At 44.0% G+C, this 18,724-nt stretch overlaps 1 protein-coding gene across 1 annotated transcript in view; it reads right to left on the reverse strand.

The window, feature by feature from the left end:
• Window positions 1-18,724, reverse strand: part of SH3PXD2B (SH3 and PX domains 2B) — a 101,810-nt gene that overhangs the window by 31,228 nt on the left and 51,858 nt on the right. Inside the window, exons 5-6 of the mRNA XM_057491795.1 lie at window positions 9,881-9,972; window positions 2,438-2,463 (exon numbers count right to left, since the gene is read on the reverse strand). Of these exons, the coding sequence (XP_057347778.1) occupies window positions 2,438-2,463; window positions 9,881-9,972 (118 nt within the window). The remainder of the gene's footprint in view (window positions 1-2,437; window positions 2,464-9,880; window positions 9,973-18,724) is intronic.

The raw sequence follows: 18,724 nt of genomic DNA on the forward strand, positions 1-18,724 counted from the left end.
AGTAAGAGTGAAGGAAAAAGTCAACAGAAAGGAGGAGATTCAACAGTGGAAGGGTGATTTTAACCTTAAGTGCTATGAAATTATCTCAAGAGGTATAGTGCCTTATTTACCACAGAATTTTCTAGTTGTCTACCATGTGAGGACACAGCAAGAAGGCAAGCGGCCTGCAAGCCAGGAAGAGCGCTTTCCCCAGAACCCAGACATACTGGCACCCTGACCCCGGACTTCCAGACTCCAGAATTGTGAGAAAATAAGTTTCTATTGTTTAAGCCACTCTGTCTACAGTATTTTGTTATGGCAGCCCAAGCAGATTAATACAATGAGTAATGCTAAAGTGAGATTTTCTTTCCAGAAATTCACTGTACTGCCAGTCTTGCTGAAAGAGCCAGTAAATGAGGGGATACTTCAATAAGTAAAGGTAGAGAAATCAGGAAGAAAGATGCTCCTTAAATATTCAGATGACCCCTTCTATTTTGATGGGAGAATTTTTTTCCCGCAGGGTGAGCAGAATTTGATGCCACATTAGCCAAAGTCTGCAGAAGCCAGCCAGCCAGCCATGACTAGGAAATTCTGGAGATAGATAAGCTTTGGCTGGTCAACCTTAATTCCCTTTCATATTCAACCAAAAGGGTTGGTTCTAACAGAAAGGAAGTGTTCAAAGGTCAGATAAGAAATAAGCCTTATCCCAGCAAGGGCTCTTAGCCTAAAGAAGAAAGATGCTATTTCCCATCCAGTTGAACTATAAATAAATCCATCCCCCACCATTGCAGGTGAATGATGTAATAGTCGGCACCACAAATTAGAGCTTCTTCTCTTTTCCAGACCATTCCCCTCAACAAGCCTGTTCTGACCAGACACTTCTGCTTTCACAAACCAGGGCTTCTCTTTCCTCTCTCCCTTCCACTCATTCCCTCCAGGAAAGTCTGCACATGCAGAGTCAGAAACTCTGTGATCAGCCCAAGAGTGGCTGCTCCTCTTCTCCTCTCTGCTCTTTTCTAAGACACCTATCATTATCTTCAGGGCTCAAGGACTATTTGCAGCATTAGCAGGATGCCATGGCTCTGGCCAGTACCTATTAAACCAGAAAGTAGAGCTGTAAATAGACGGACTGGGAAAAGGCCAGAGTTCCTTCCAGATGCCATACGTACTGGCAAAGAGATCCAGTTTCTCCCCACTCTTCCTTGCAAGAATGGGCTTGGGGCCTGACGGGAGGCCATATACCCAGAGGGCAGCAAAGGGACCAAAGCTGTTGAATGTGGACTGGCTACTGATGATGGACAGTGGACTGTTTGCTCTGAACTAACAGTAACAGTATAAAAACAGCAGCAAACACTTCACTTTCAATATGCTGGGCACTGTTCTGAGTGCTTTATGCCTATTATTACAAATCCTATGATAATCCTATAAGGTATATTACTATTATTATCCCCATTTTACAGCTGAAGAAACTGAAGCCCATGAGAAAAAGTGTTCTTTTTCACTTCTGGGGTCTTTGCTTAGCCTGCCTCTCCCACATCCATATCAAGTGCCCTCACACTTCCTGGAGTCCTAGTTAAATACGAGAACTTAGAATTCTGGAAGCTCTGCAGACCACAGTGGCTCCAGGTATGGTATGGGCTAGGGACGTGGCAGATCTGCGGGATGATCTTAGGTCGCAGTCAGAAAGAGCTGGGCTGCTGTGAATCTAAATTCTCACAGGCCTGTGAGAACTCAATCATTCCTCTGTGCATTGCCAGATCCCCACCTTTTCTTCTTCCATGATTGCTCTTGATACAAGAGTTGTGCTGTCTAGGGAATGGAAAGAGTATTAGAAGGAAGAGAACTGACTTTGGAGACTGGAAGTGAGGACGGGAGCTGTGAGAAATAGCAGTTGTGAGTGCCCAGAACAGTGGCTTAACTGAAGCAAGTATGGAGGCTGGATCTGGTGCTGAGAATGGTGAATGGATCGGGCCCAGATCTACGGCACACTAGCGCACTCCTGTGTGCTGTCCCCTCAGACCCAGATGCCCTTTGCTGTGTGGAAAGCTCCTACCTGCGCCTCATAACCCAGGGTCTCTCCTTTTTGACTCCTCCCAACACCTGAGAAGAATGCTCTCATCTCTGAGTGACCACATTCCTTTGTCCAGAGCAGAACAAAGGTATTTAACCCCTACAGCAGGATTAGGAGATGTCTGTCTCCCCTGCTCCTCTGAGGCATTCTTAAGGAAAGGTACTGGGTCTCATCCACTTTATAATTTTTTGATATAGGATGCAACAACCTCCAATCCTTTTTTTGGGAAACAGGGTGGGGTATCAATTCATCAATCAAGCATCCATCCATCCACCCATCCACCTGGCTGCATCCCCAGTGTAGTATCCAGGGCCTGGTACATCATAGGTGCTCAGCAGGGACAAGTGGAACATTGAATGAATAGGAGAAAATGAAAAATATTCTTACCAGATTTCTTTTTCCCAACATGCTCCCTGTACAGGAAAAAAATGGGGATGGGGAAGAGTAATGAGTCAGCACTATTATATATATATATATTGACTTGAGTTATTCTATTAGGAAACTGAGCTTCTTCATCCCATAACATCTCTAGTGAATGAATAAAACACAAGCCAGACCCAGGGGTTGAGACTCTTTAAAAAAGAAAGAGTTCCTCTTAATTTTCTTCCTTTGCCTGATGAATTCTCTGGCACTCTGGGGACCAGCATCTCTATTTGTAGAGTAGGGGGCTCTGGGGTACAGGTGAAGCGGGGGAAGAGGCATGCAGTCTGAAAATAAGGATTTGGCCCCCACACTGGGCAGAGCCTGTTGCCCACCTTATCAGGTGCTGCAGAAGCCCTGTCCCACTTCTTAGGGGTCCCCTGAGCCCTATACATGCAGCAATAAGCTCCTGTAAGAAGTAAGCGGAACACACTAAAACTGGGTAGAAGTCTGGAGAGCAGAGAACACAGCATGTCTCCCGCATGGTGACACAGAAAACACTGCTACAGGCTAGATTTCATCCAGAATGACTCCCTTCCATTTGTCAACCATGTCAGATATACATACAACTGCATTACAAATACAATATTAAAATTCAGAGTTGACAAAGTACTTTTAAGTAAATTAACCCATTAGTAAAAGCGTTTCCAATGTTATAAGGAGAAAAGAGAAGTGACACGATGGTTGTTACGGCAACAGTCACATTAGCTACTAATTACTAAATGCTACTACACCGTGCCAGGACCCTGCCACGTACTTTATTTCACTCATTTAATACTCAAAACAACCTTAGGAAATAGGTACTCTTTTCATGCCATTTTACAGATGAGGAAAATGAGGCAGAGATGTTAAGCCATGTGCCCAAGGTCACAGAGCTAGCAAGTAGCTAGGGTTGGAACCCAGGTCCATCTAATTTTTAAAAATTGAGATACAAGTCACACACCATGAAATTCATCCTTTTAAAGTACAGAACTCACTGGTTTTTAGTATATTCAAAAGATTGTGCAACCATCACCACTGTTTAATTCCAGGAAATTTTCATTACTCTAAAAAAGAAACCTGGTAGGTATTAGCAGTCACCCTCCATTCTCACTCCTCCCAGCTCGCAGCAAACACTAAGTTGCTTGCCGTCTCTAAGGCTTGGTCTATTCTGGACATTTTATATGAATGGCAGCATGCAACAGGTGGCTTTTTGTGACTGGTTTCTTTGACGCAGCATAATGTTTTCAAGGGTCATGCGTGTCGTAGCATGTCTCAGTATGTCGTTCCTTTTTATGGCTGAATAATATCCCATTGGGAGGAAAAACCACACTTTGTCCTGTCCATCAGCTGACGGGCATTTGGGTTGACCCCACTCTGGATACTATGAATAATGCTTCTATCAACATTTGTACACAAGTTTTGTGTGGACATATATTTTTATTTCTCTTGTTTATATGCATAGGAATGGAACTGCTGGGTCACATGGGAACTCCAGGACTAGCTTTTTGAGGAATTGCCAGGCTGTACCATTTTACATTCCACCAGCAGGAAATACAGGTTCCAATTTCTCTGTATGCTCATGACACTTGTTGCTATTCGTCTTTTTTATTCCAGCCACTCTAGTGGGTGTAAAACGGTATTGCCCTGTGGTTTTGGCTTGCATTTCCTGTGGCTAATGATGTTGAGCATCTTTTCATATGCTCATTGGCCATTTGTGTTTCTTCTTGGAGAAATGTCCATTCAGTGTTTGATTTTAAATTTGAGTTTTCAACCACTGTATAATAATGCTTTCAGGAACCTGGGAAGAGTATGAGGGAGCTAAGCCAACCCCTGGAGCCTGGGGCTGCTCCTGTGTATATGGAGGAGCAGCAGGGACTGGCCCCAGTGCTGGGCTGGTCAATGATGTCCTCTGGCCAGGTGCTACCTTGGTGGGGTTAAACTTCATTGCCCCTGTGCAAAGGAGGGTATGGCAACAGGGGAACATTCTAGCTCACAGGTACTGGCACTCACTGTGTACAAGGTGCCAGTCAGAGTGCTGTTCCCGGCCTGACCCACGAAATCCTTTCAACAATGTTAGTCCATTTCACAGATGGAGACACTGAGGCCCAGAGAGGTAAAGCACCTGGAGCCCAGGAAGCTTGGCTGGCGCCCACTCTCCTGACCATACCCTGGACTGTCCTGTGGATGATGTTCCCCTCGTAGCTGCGGGCTCCAAGACACACCAACAACAGTCCCCCGAGGCTGCCTCTGGGTAAGGCCCAGTCTCCCAGAGCTGCCCTCCAGGCCTGCAACCTGAGCCGCGGTCTGGGCTACTCGGAGTCCTGGGCTGCTACCCTCACACTCACCCCTGCCAGTCCCAGGGTCCCTGCCTGAGCAAGGCTCTCGGGTTCAAGCAGCAGCAGCACATGAGGGCTCAAGCAGGCACATTATTTTCTTTCTGCGTGCGACATGCTTGGGGTGGTCCCAAGCTGTCCTATGCACAGAGCAAAACTTTCCTCTAACAGCACCATTTGAAACCCATATTCTCTCTCACTAAAAACTTCTGGGGAAGACCTCCAATTTCTATCTCAAGCCTTAACTTGGGTATGAGCTTCAGGATCCTGACCAAGGCTCTGACCCCACTGAGCAGTCACCCCACTGCCATTCACCACTCTCTACAAACCACCAAGGCCTCGGTGCCTGCTGTTTGCCTAGAGCCACCCCTTGGGCCCTTGGCAAACTTGCCACCTTCTTTCCCCTTCAAAGCCTGGCTTAGAGGCAGGGAGGCATCACTAGGTAAGCACCAGCCATGTGCCAGACAATATCCTTTATGGGCAGGATGGTGCTTAATTCTCACAACCAAAATGTGAGCAAGGTTAGCCAGGCCCACTTCACTGATGAGGAAATATGCTCAGAGAAGTCAAACCCTTGTCCAACGTCACACAGCAGACAAGGGACAGAGAGACTGAAACCTCTCCCTCCTTCCAGAAAGCCACTTGGAACTAGATACACATGCTTTAACAGGATGTTGGTTAGCTTCCCTCAGCTGTTGCTTTGTGCCTTCTTTGGTACAATCTAGGCTGTGTTTTGTATTTTTAATGTTCTATGTGTGTGTGGGGGGGGGGGCATGCATACACACATACACACATATATCCACATGTTCATGCAGCCTTTCCCATGAGTGTAGAGGTATCCTGAGAAAAGGAGCTTTTTCTCTTATATTCTTCCTGAAGGAAGGCAAATGCTCATTAAACACCATAGGGTGTGGTCTTTTCTGTTTTTTTTAATGAACAGAGCAATAAGATTTCTTCCAGCTGGTCAAAAGGCTCCAAATTGTAAAAATTGTAGATTCTCACAGCCATATATCAGAATGAATTCTAACTGACTAAACGAGCAAATTTTTAAAGGAAAGAAACTGCTAACCATAAATTAACTAGAAAAAAGCTAAGGCAAATATCTTGTGTCTGAATAGTGACTGCCCTTAGCCAGAAAGCAATGGAAAAAGTCACAACTGAAAGTCACCAGATTTGACTTCACAAAAACATAAAACTAATGTACATAATAAAATCCAGAAACAAAATAGAAATGCATAATAAAAGGAATAATGAATGTTTACCACAAACATGGCAAAGGATAATCCTAATATCTGAAATCAATAATAGAAACAATAAAACTGTGATTATTCTAGAGTCAAGAGCCTCTGACTCTAACTTTAATGCTAAGTCAGCTTGACTGTTTTCTAGCTCACAGAATGCCCACCAGCCCTCAAGCTACCTGAGGACAGGAACTGGGCATGCGGTACCCACCCCTTCCAGGGACTTAGAACTAATCCAGTAGATCAGTTAACCTCTTATTTATCATCTCCTAAAAGATGGCAAAATCCAAGCATCTTGACCTGATGGCCAAGGAGCTGTGAAAACTGGCTGTGTACTTATCATCCACCAGGCATTGTGCTAAATGCTTCCTACATTATACATCCAAACCTCACCCAACCCCTGCAGAGTAGGTATTGCTATTATTCGCATTTATGAGGTGAGGAAATGGACTCCCCTTAAAAGTATCAGAATAAAACTCTACCTGTGGGAACCTGAGGAAGAGGTCTATCCTTTGAATGATCAACTGTAATACTTGGGGTGCAGGCTCACCACAATTTCAGCCCCAAACTCAGAAAACTCACAGTTGACCATGTCCTAATTTTCCCATCCATTATTTCATTTCAGCTTCCCACTAACCCCAAAATACGGACAGAGCAGGTGACGTGATCCCATTTCACAGATAAAACAGCTAAGGCAGAAAGCGAGGCTCAGGTGGAATAGCTGGCTGTCTAGTCAGCAGCTGTAAGCCTCCTGTGGGCATGGACTGTGTCTGTCGTGTCCATCCCTAAGTCCATGCCTGGCACTCAGCAGGTCCTCAATACCTGTGTGCCGAACAGATGACAATGCTGGCATTCCCGTCTGGCTGCAGCACCGGGTCTAGAACTCACGGTCCTGTGCTGCTTCTATAAGCTCAAGCCAGCCAGCCAACGGGGAAGTCCTGCCATGGCCGCTGGAGAGCACGACAATGCCACCACACAGTCTTCCTGACATCCTGGCTCCTCGAGGGACATCCGACTCCAGATCCCCGAATGTCCTTCCTTCCTGCATGAAGATGCCCAGATTCTTCTCGAGCACTGTGGGCGGCCCCTGGCTTGGCTCTCCCATCTGTAGTGATAAGCTGACCTGATGCTTGCTCAGAGGCTGGGGATGCTTTCAGCCACCCTCACCTTGCAGGAGGCCGAAGACGTCCTAGCATTGACACTGAGAAGGAGCACACAGGCCACAACTCTTAACCTCAGGTCCATGAATGGGATTTGGCACAACTGAGAACCTCCTAAAATGGAGGGCATCTTTCTCAGGTAAAGGAAGAAAGCTTTTATTGGATTCTCTGAGTGGTCCATGGTCCCCCCAAAGGTAAGCCCTCTGGGACCATCTAGATGTCACCTGTCTCCAAGGAACCAACACCAAGGTCAGTTCCCTCCCTCAGGGGCTGGGGCTCCTCCTCCCCTCTGCCCGCAGGCATGACGTCAGTTTTGCAGAGCACTTGCCAAGCGCTTCTCTACATCTTCTCATTGGATCCCCAGCAATGCTGTTGGGGAGGCGTCAGCAGGCCCATTCACAGAAGGAGACTGAGGCACGAGACAAGAAGCAACCTGCCCAACCTGCCCCAGCTTGAAAGTGGCCCAGCCATTTTCCCTGTTGGTGATCTACCAACGAGACATCTCAATCAACTCTTGGAATAAAAACAGCGACAGCTGGGTGCTCAGAGAGGAAAAGTACTACAAGCCACCATTTTTTGAGCACTTGGCAAGTTCTTGGAATTTTTACTATGGCAGTCATTCAGTTCTCAGCGTGAAGTCTAAGGTGTACCACTATTCCCATTTCACAAGGGAGGAAATCGAGGCCCACAGGCAAAATGAGGGAGGCTCAAGGCCACACAGTCCACAAGTGGTGGAGGCAGGATTTGACCCTGGCATACCCAGGTCTAAACCCAGTGCTCTTTCTCTTAAGCCTGGTTGTCCCTTGTGTGGGAGGCACACACACATACACACACACACACAGGTTGCACAGAGCTCAGGTTAAAACTCAGACTGACCTGAGGAAAATTCACCTCCACTTTTTCCAAACTGTGTGATTTGGGGCAAGTCTTTTCATTATTCTGAGCCTCAGCTTCCTCATCTGTAAAATGGGAACGACAGTTTCTACCTGGCAGTTTTGTGAGAGAATGAAGTAGAAACTGAACACTACAAGCTCCATTTTCTTTGATTCACTTTGCCTAGAAATTAGCACTGAAGCCAGAGGCTACAAGCCAGAAATGGCAATTTAACCACCTGAAAGCCCAGGAGGACTGTAGACAAAAGTACCTCAAGAATATTTCACTATGTCTTGTTATGTCAACAGAAGTTGGGGAATGTTTACCAGAAGCAAATGCAAAGACACCAAGAACAGAAGCAGCAGCCAGGGTGGGCTGAAGGTCCAGTGTCATCAAATTTGTACTTACTTTGTATTTTTTTATTTTTTTACTCTATGAAACTGCCTTGTCTCATGTTAGCAAGATATCCTGCTGTAATGTTCTGATTTAAAAGGTTTACTGTTGTTCTTTATGGAAAATGTCTTCCTTAATTCCAAAGCCACACTTCTGTGTGCTGACTCTGAGAAGCTGTATTTTCTTACTCTGTGCTTGTCATGGGAAATGGTATTTAATGGAGTATGTTTATTGCAAGAAATTAAGTTTACGCAACTGTGTGGTTGTTAAACCATTAGTCCTGAGTGATCAGGAATTGTGACCTCTGAACTTGATTCTGAGTGTTGCTACATGTGTATATAGGAACAGCCTTGCTACATGTGTATATATGAACTTCACTTGCTAAAACTTTATTTTAAAAAATAAGCTTTGTAACTTAACACATTCATTTTCAAAGAGCAACATGAGTTTCCTAGCTCAACATGTGCAAAATGCTTAGAACACTGTAACTGTTTTAACTCATGTAAGCCTGGATTATTGCTGCTGTTTGGGCAATAGGTTAAGCTCAGAGCTCAGAGGAGTGGTTCACAATTTTCTGGTAACAGAGCGTGGCTGCACTTTTTAGCCCTTCCTGACGGGTGCTGGCTCCTGCTGCTGTGACCCCAGGATGGCCCCAGCACCGTGGGCTGGTCTCCCTCTTCCCCCACTGTGATTTCTAAATTAGACAGAGCCCTTCTTTCTGCAGACAAAAATGGTGCTTTTCCCAGAAAAGGGCTTTTAAAAAATCCCCGTGTGTATGTCGGTGTTTCATGCTGGCAGGGCTGCTGGGGCCATCAGCTCTTGGTGTGTAAAGGCTGGCAGGCAGATGGTGGTGAGATTCTGTGCGGTGCATACTGGGTGGCTGGGCCACTAGACACGGACTGCCAGGCATCTGGGAGCACTGCCTGTTACTACAGGGAGCAGTGAGATGGAGGCAGGGGCTGTGGTGGGGACTCTGCTCAGCTTTGGAGCCCGGCTGAGCAGGATCACATCCTGGCCCTGTCAATCACAGTGCTGAGACCTTGAGTGGTCTCAGTCACTCATTCATTCCTACCTCTGGAGTCCACCTTTGTGGATGAGGCGCTGAGATGAATCTACTACATAGCCCCTGCCTGGGTGGCTCCAGCCCTCCGGAGTTCCAATACTCTCCGATAAACTCTGTGGGTAAGTGCATGGGGTTAGGGGCTCCCAGGAGAGACACTCAGCTTCCTCCCCCTGTATGACTGGACTGCCCACCTCCAGTGACTGTGAAGGCTGCTGCGAGGCCTGGCAAAGGCTCAATCAATGGACTCCAGTTTAATTTTTACTTTGATTTACTCTCCTTTACTCCAGTTCCTCTTGGGGCTGGCTGGCCTGGCAGGAAGGAGGGCTGGGAAGGCATGCTCTGGTGAAGTCCACAAACCAACTTACTCTTTAGGGGGATTCAGGTCCTCAGGTCTTGTCTCAAAGAACTGCAGTACCTCATCACACTGAGAGATATAGGGGGGCAGCTGGATCAGGGCCTGCAGGAGAGACACAGGTGAGTCCAAAGGAAGGAACGGGTGTTAAGAATGCCATAAGCCAGGGGTTCTCAAATGTGGGCCTGCACCAGAATCACCTGGGGTGTTGTTAAAATACAGATTGCTGGGCCCCTGTCTTCTGATTCAGTAGGTTTGGTGTGGGGCCTGAGAATCTGCATGTCTAACAAGTTCCCTGGGGCTGCTGCTGCTGGTTTGGGGACCCCCCACACGTGCATGTGAGCACACACACACACACGCACGCACACATACAATGTGTTCATATAGATATCTATATATTACAGGCATATTTGGGCAAATAATATGTATATATTTAAACAAAATACATGAACTTCATGTCACATCATTATTCATCTATGATATCATCTATACTGGGTATTGGGGGTCTACTGTATAGATGCATCATGCTTTATTCAAGTGGCTGCCTACCAGTGAATAGATAGGTTGTGTCCAACATGCCTGCCCATATGTCTTAACTCACAGATATCAAGTGGTAAAGCGAAGGGATGTTTTGTGATTTGCATAGAGGTGAGAAGTCCCCAGGTTAAGAAGGGCTGAAACATCTGGTATCTTCCACAGCTCAAGTCCACATTAATTTGCCACCCCAGCTCATCAGGTAAAGGGGCCTCTACTGTCTCTGCCAACAGGCTGAACTGGAGCGGGTGCAGGTCACAAAGTGGGACTAGGCATTTTATCTGCCAATAGATACTCATTCAACAATTGAATGGACCTTTCCTTTGTGCCCAGAACTGCACTAGTTTCTGTGCCAAACAAGAGGAGTATAGTGTATATACTGATCATGAAAGGATGTGAAACTAAGACATGGCTCCATAATGAATAAATAGCTCCACTTAACAAATACTTATGCCCCTCCCAGTGCAGGTCCTAAGGACACAGATCTGAGTGCCATGGGGTTGTTTCATGCACGTGCTTTATAAAAAGCCTCTGGGCAGGGAGAGTGCCTGTGCACACGTGTGGACCATTTCCCCCCACCAGCGCGTCCCGACTGGGCTGGGCTCTGCTCTCTCTGCGGGCCTCAGTTCTCTGGTACCTCTCATGTCCCTCCCTACCACTCTTGAGCATGAGCCTGGAGTGGAAAAGACATGCCTTCTATTTCATACAAGCCTGGAAAAGCTCACCTCCCTCTCACCCCCCGCAAAGTGATGCTCCCACCCTGTTACTAGGCTGTGGCGGACGGACGCAGGGCCTGATGGACGTCTCCGTGTGCACCCTCCACCAGGCTTTGGGGGTGTTTTGACTGTACATGATTTATTTTTCTGATTTTTAAAGTTTTAATTCTGGTAAACCTTAACCATTTTTAAGTGTCCAGTTGAGTGTCAGTGAGCACATTCACATTGCTGTGCAACCATCGCCGCAGAACTCTTCATCTTGCAGAACTAAAACCCTGTACCCCTTAAACAACAACTCCCCATTCTCCCAGCACCTGAACACCCCCATTTTACTTTTTGTCTGTATGAGTTTGACTACAACAGGCATCAAGAAGTCTTTGCCTTTTTGTGGCTGGCTGCTTTCACTCGGCAGAATGTCCTCAAGGTTCATCTGTGGTGTAGCATGTGCAGGAATTTCCTTCATTTTCAAGGCTGAATAATATGCCACTGTATTTTATGTAGTACCTTTCGGTTATTCATTCACCGGATGGTCACTGGTCACTTGGGTTGCTGACCTTACATGGCCTTTGAGTCAGGCTCTGACTTTAAGCCACACCCCCCGGGCCGGGGGTGACCTGCCACAGACCTAAAGTGGAAGAACACGTGAGGTGCGGTGGGCAGGTTTTAGCAGGGTGCCTTCCCCAGCCACTGTCCATTCTCTATCCCTTTGGGGTAAAAGATGCTGACCGAAGGGCTGGGTATTTGTGGCTCACTGATTTTTTATTAGCCTTGAAGTAGCTTCTGCTCTGCAGCTAATCCCCAGCATCTGACCTTTTCCAGGATGGAGGCAGAGAGCCCAGGAGGGAGAGAGCAGGCACTTCCCTCCCCCACTGCTGGTTTCTGACCCCCTTCCCTTCCTGGTTTGGAGCAGCGGGTATTCATTCTGCCCAGGACAAGTTGCTGTTTTGGGGCCCTCTGTGGGTTTCTCTTTCCTCTGAAATCCTGCAGCTCTTGCAGTTGGAACCACATAATGAAGGAGCTGATTATATGCTGGACCGAGGTGTGTCCTGGCTGCTTCACAGGCAGAAATCTTGTGGCTCCCCCAGACTGCAATAACATTCACTTATGCTGGCTCAGCACTTGATGGCTCTCGAAATGTGTTTGTCTGCGTCACTTCATGTAATCCTGGGAGGGAAGGCCTATTTCAGAGATGGGGAAATTGAGGCTTTGGTGAAGGGACTGGGACTTGAGAGCCCAGAATTGGCCAACTCCAGCTTCCCTAATCCAAATCCACAGAGGGCATGGGTATGTGACTGTTCCTCCTCCCTCTCTCCTACATGCCCAGACAGTGCTGGGGAGCCCCTGAAACCTGGCTGAAAGTGTTCGCTGGATAAATGTCAAGAGTAAGAGGACTGGACGTGGCTGCATAGCCATTTGGGGACAGCTAGGTGGACCCTGAGGTGGCCATGGTCTCTGCCTAGAGGGGGCCTTCCGGGGTGCTCCCAGCTGAAATGACAGGGGACCCTGAAAAGAACAGTGAGGGAAGGGACAACGAGCCCCACAGGAACCTCCTGACAATGCCAAGTTCTGTTTCGGTTTTGAGCAATTCCTAGGAAGTAAAAGCCAAACCGAACCTCCAAACCATAAAATAAAGCCAAGTCACTAATAAAAGGTGGCACTGAATGCTTTGATGTTTGCCCCTTTCATTCTGGAAGGACAGGCTAACAGTAAAAACATAACATGGTGCAGAGAAATAATTCTACTTCTGAAATACTCCAGAATTGTCTTGTGTTTGGTCAATAATGACAAAGTACCACAGTTCCAGGAAAACTTAGTTCTCAGACGTAATCCAGGCCCTGTGGACAGATGTGGCTGGTCAATGCAGGGGCAGGAGGAGAGGAGAGCAGAACCAGACCCCCACGCTGAAGGTATCAATAAAAACTCAGACCCAGCTCCTGACTCTGGCTCTGAACATCTCCCATCACCTCTCTGAGCCTCAGTTTGCTCATCTTGTAAAACGGAAACACCTAACACCCATCTTGGAGGGTTGTGTTTCAGAGTCAGGAGGAAGTGGCTGAAAGGTTTCCATCATATACTAGCTGCTTGATAAGCCTGTTAGCCTTCTGGTTCCCTGTACTGTACCAGGTACAACAGTGTGGTGGTTTCTAGAGGTGATTTCAGAGTCAGCAAGATGATGATGTTAAGTAATGATCAGAGACCTCTTACAAATGGAATCAAACAGTATTTTACCTTTCTGTGACCGGCTTATTTCACTTAGCACAGTGTCCATAAGGTGCATTTATGCTGTCACATATTGCAGAATTTCCTTTTTTTTAAAGGCTGAATAGTGTTCCCTTGCATGTACCTGCCACACTTAGGTTGTTCATCTTGGCTATTGTAAATAGTGCTGGAGGGAACATGGGAGTGCTAATATCTTTTCCAGATCCTGATTTCAATTCTTTTGGATAAATACCCAGAAGTAGAATTGATGGACAATATGGTATTTCTATTTTTAATTTTCTGAGGAACCTCCATACTGTTTTTTATAGCAGCTGCATTTTGCATTCCTACCAACAAAGTGTGCAAGGGCTACTTTCTCCATATCCTCACCAACACTTGTCTTGTTTTTTGTTTTTGTTTTTGATAATGGCCATCCTGACAGGTATGAGGTGATATCACATTGTGGTTTTGATTTTCAGTTCCCTAATGATTACTGACATAGAACAATTTTTCATATACCTGTTGGCCATTGTATATCTTTTTTCCAGAAATGTCTATTTAAGTCCTTAGCCCATTTTCATATTGGGTTATTAGCTTTTTTGCTATTGAGATGTCTGAGTTCCTTACGTATTTTCGAGATTAACCCCTTATCAGATATATGATTTGCAAATATTTCCTCCCATTTTATAGGTTTTTTACTCTGCTTTTTATTTACTTTTTTATTTTTATTTATTTTTGTAGATATTTTACTCTCCTTTTTACTCTGCTCATTATTTCCTTTGCTGTGCAGAAGCTGTTTAGTTTGATGTAGTCCCACTTGTTTATTTTTGTTTTTGTTGCCTGTGCTTTTTGTGTCGTATCCATGAAATCAATGCCAAATGCCATGAAATAAATCCACACATATGGTCAACTCATCTTCCACAAAGAGAAAACTAGATATCCACATGCAAAAGTATGAAATTGGGTCCTAATTTTTAAACCCCACACAAAAAGCAACTCAAAATGGATTAAAGACTTAAATATAAGACCTGAAACAATACAATTCCTGGAAGCAAATACTGCTTTAACTTACTTCCTGACAGCAAGACTAAACTCTGCAGAGCCTCGGGTAGGCAGGCAATAGCAGCTGCACAGATTTAAAAAACATTTTTTGTTGCTGTTGTTTTGTTGTTTTGACTTTTACTTTTATGGCATGTAATATCAGTTTTATATTACAGTTGCGTTTAAAATTTCTTCTAGAATACATATTTTAAAAAGTTAAAAAAGTAAGTTAAAGAAAAACACTAATAATAATACAGACAGTACTATGGTAAAATAATACAGGCAGTATATGGTAAAAATCTTGAAGGCAGGTCTCACGTTACTGGAGCTTGGTAAACACTGCTGTTATATTGCCTCTAGTTAACTGTAAAATACTGACACAGCCACACACACTCACAGGGGTGTGTGTGTGTGTATGTATGTTAGATTTAAACTACATCCTAATGATGATTAGTTAATATCTGAAGTACTGTCATTGGGAATGAACGTTTCAGCATGCAAAACACTCATCACAGGTCCTTCATTCAGGAAAGGCTACTTCCGGGCCTTGGGTATCTTCACCTCTGACCAACACCATAGCCCTTCCTTACTAGCATAAGTTTGTTAGAAGTGATTTTCTTTACTGGTGAAATGAGGGCTGTTCTAGAAATACAAACAGAACTTGGTGAACCCAGCATTGTACATCCTTCTTGATGGGACCTTGGCTCCAGGATTCTGAATCCTCTGTGTTCCATCTCTTCTTGAGGATTTTACTATTGGACTGTGGTTAGGATTAGCTGGTCCTGCCACTAGGGTGTCACTGCATCTGTCTCAAGGAAACTCTCATGCAAAGGGGTGCCAGACAGCCAATTGGTATTTCAGGGAGCTTTCAGACAACTTGAGAACCGTTAGAGAGCTGCTTGATAACAAATGCTTGTATGTGTAGCTCGATTTGGCTGAGTTTTGTTTTCTTGTGTCTTTCTGTGAACAAAAGTTCTTAAATTTAACGTAGTCAAATAACCAACCTTTTTATAGCTAGTACTTTTTGTGTCTTTTTAGAAATCCCTCTATACATATCTATGAAGGTATTTTCCTATTTCTGTCTTATAAATCTGTTTATTGCTTCTTACATTTAGGTGTTTAATTTCCTTGGAAATGGTTATATGTATGGTGTGAGGCAGGGATTAGTCATCTTTTTTTTTTTTTTTTTTTTTTTTTTTTTTTTTTTTTGAGAGGGCATCTCTCATATTTATTGATCAAATGGTTGTTAACAACAATAAAATTCTGTATAGGGGACTCAATGCACAGTCATTAATCAACCCCAAGCCTATATCTCAACAGTCTCCAATCTTCTGAAGCATAACAAACAAGTTCTTACATGGTGAACAAGTTCTTACATAGTGAATAAGTTCTTACATGGTGAACAGTGCAAGGGCAGTCATATCACAGAAACTTTTGGTTTTGATCATGCATCATGAACTATAAACAATCAAGTCAGATATGATTATTCGTTTGATTTTATACATGATTTATATGTGAATCCCACATTTCTCCCTTATTATTATTAATTTTTTTTTTTTTTTTTTTTTTTTTTTTATTAGTCATCTTTTTTGTCTTCTCCCATAAGGATACCCATTTTCGGAGGAATCCAACCTTTCCTCAATGATCTGCAAGGCTGCTACTGTCAGTGTCAAAGTGTCCAAACACACCCGGGTCTGTCTCTGGTTCTGTTTTGTTCCAGTGGTTTGTCTATCCTCATGCCAACACCTTACTATGTTAATTTCTATAGTTATAATAGGTCTAGTAGAGCAGAAGGTTTCCTTCTAGCTGGTAGCTAGGTTTGGGGATATCTACAGCCGTCATATATCTTAGCTTATAAGAGACTACCAATTTCTATTAAAATACGGCTAATAGTGGTAAGTCAAATTGGCTTAAGCAATGTCAGTAACAGATACCCAAATGTTATGAAAGGTCAATGCAGTCTGTAAAAGACTTTGTAGACCTTGTGATAAAAGGGATAGTTTCCTCTATTTACAGGAGGGCGGTTCCCTTGAAGCCAAGCCCAGGGAATTTGGCCAACCAAAATCCAAGAGTATCTGCTCTGCTTCTTATGATGCATTAGTAGTGGGGGGCAGTAACTTCCATGTGTTAGCCGTATTTTAATAGAAATTGTTAGTCTCTTATAAGCTAAGATAGATGAGGGCTGTAGATATTCCCAAACCTAGCTACCAGCTAGGAGTAAACGTTCTGTTCTATAGTCCTATTGTAACTATAGAAATTAACATAGTAAGGTGCTGGCATGAGGATAGACAAACCACTGGAACAAAACAGATCAACCCTAAAGTTAATCCAGGTGAATTAATCTCTGTACCATTCCAAGCATCAGCCAGATGCAGGCAGCTGCTACGATCCCTTAAGATATCCCTTCAGGATTTAAAATTTCCTTTTACAAACCAAAGGTCCAGGAGTTTATGAAGCCTTGAGTGTGAAGAGTGTGACTCTGGAGAGAATCTGGCTGGGGTAGGAAGAAGCAGGAGAGCACACTTTCGGCTTACACACAACAGTTTCTGGGGAAGGTACCAGCTGGCCAAGGTGACACCAAGGGCTAAAGTTCTTGCCAACAGGGCTGGACAAAGGAATTTTAGGCTCTGCAGGTTTGAAAAGGAGCACAGAGAAGATCCAAACTTCCCTCTAAGAGCTGGGAGGAAGGAGGAGGGTCTGTCCCAGCCCCTCACCCTCATTTGTACTTAGGAGAGAGAAGAGTCTGGGTTTGTCTGCTTCTATGACCGAGTCCTAAAGGGCCTGGGTTCAACCACCAGACCCAACAATACTGTTATTGTGAGTCACTTTGCTGGGCCCTCCATGTCCTCATCTACACAAGGGGAATAATAAAACCTACTTCTCAAGGTTATTGGAGGGATGAAACAAGGTCACATCTGGCAAGAGAAGATGCTTGTTATGAGTGACTTTCTGCCCTTCCATGACGTCTCATGCTGAGAGAGGGGTCATCTAGCCCCACAATGCCCACCTTAAAAATTTTGTTTTATGGACTTATTGAAGTATAATTTACATGCTGTAAAATTCCCATAATAAGTACATAATTCAATGATATTTAGTAAATTACAGAATTGTGCACCGTCACCACAATCCAGCTCTAGAACTTCTCCATGACTTCAAAAATTTCCAACTTAATTTTCGGCTGATCTCTACTTCCACTGCCCTCAGCCCTAGGAAACCAGTGATCTGCTTTCTGTCTCTATAAATTTGCCTTTTCTGCACCTTTCATATAAATGGAATCTTACAATATGTAGTCTTTCACATCTGGATTCTTTAATTTAGCATCATGTTTTTGAGATTTATCCATGTTGTAGAATTTACTAGTATTTCACTGCATTTTATTGTTGAATAATATTGTATTGTATGGCTATTTCACATTTTCTTTATTCACATCATGGACATTTGGATTGCTTCCAATTTTTGGCTATTATGAAATAATACTACTATGAACATTTGCATCCAAGTTTTGGTGTGGATGTTAAATTTTCAATTTTCTTGAGTATATGGTCTAAGAGTGGTCATATGGTTAATTTCACTTTTTGAAGAAACTGCCCAACTGTTTTCCAAAGTGGCTTCTCTCATTCCCCAGAATGAGGGCTCTAGTTTCTCCACATCCTCACCAATTCTTGGTCTTGTCCGTCTTGTTGATTATAGCTATTCAAATGGCTGTGTTGGTATCTCATTTTGGTTTTACTTGCATTGCCCTAATGATAAATGATGCTGAACACCTTTACATGTGTTTATTAACCATCATATGTCTTGCTGGGTGAAATTTCTATTCCAATCTTTTGTCTATTTTTAAACTGGGTTTTGTCTTTTTATTATTGAGTTGTAAGAGTTCTTTTAGTCTCAAAACAAGTCCCTTATCAGATATATAATTTACAAATATTTTTTCCTAATCTGTGGCTTATCTTCTCATTTTCTTCAAGGTATCTTTTGAAGTAACAGAAGTTTGTAAGCTTAATCAAGTCCAACTTACCAATATTTCTCTTTTGGTGTCATACTTAAGAACTCTTCCTAAACCAAGGTCATAAAGATTCCCTCCTATATTTTCTTCTAGAAGTTTTACAGTTTAGCTTTTATGCTTAGGTCTAGATCCATTTTGAGTTGATTTCTTTGTGTATGGTGGGAGGTAAGGGTCCAACTTAATGAATGATTGAATGATTTTGGCATGTGGATGTTCTCTTATTCCACAGTGTTTGTTAAAGAGATTACACTTTTCCTACTGAATTTCTTGGTACCTTTGTTGAAAATCAACTGACTATAAATTTCACACAAGTTTATTTCTAGGTTCTCAATTCTGTTCCACTGACCTATATGTCTATCCTTAT

The sequence above is a fragment of the Manis pentadactyla genome, chromosome 2, assembly GCF_030020395.1.
Source record: "Manis pentadactyla isolate mManPen7 chromosome 2, mManPen7.hap1, whole genome shotgun sequence".
In the NCBI taxonomy this organism is placed as follows: Eukaryota; Metazoa; Chordata; class Mammalia; order Pholidota; family Manidae; genus Manis; species Manis pentadactyla.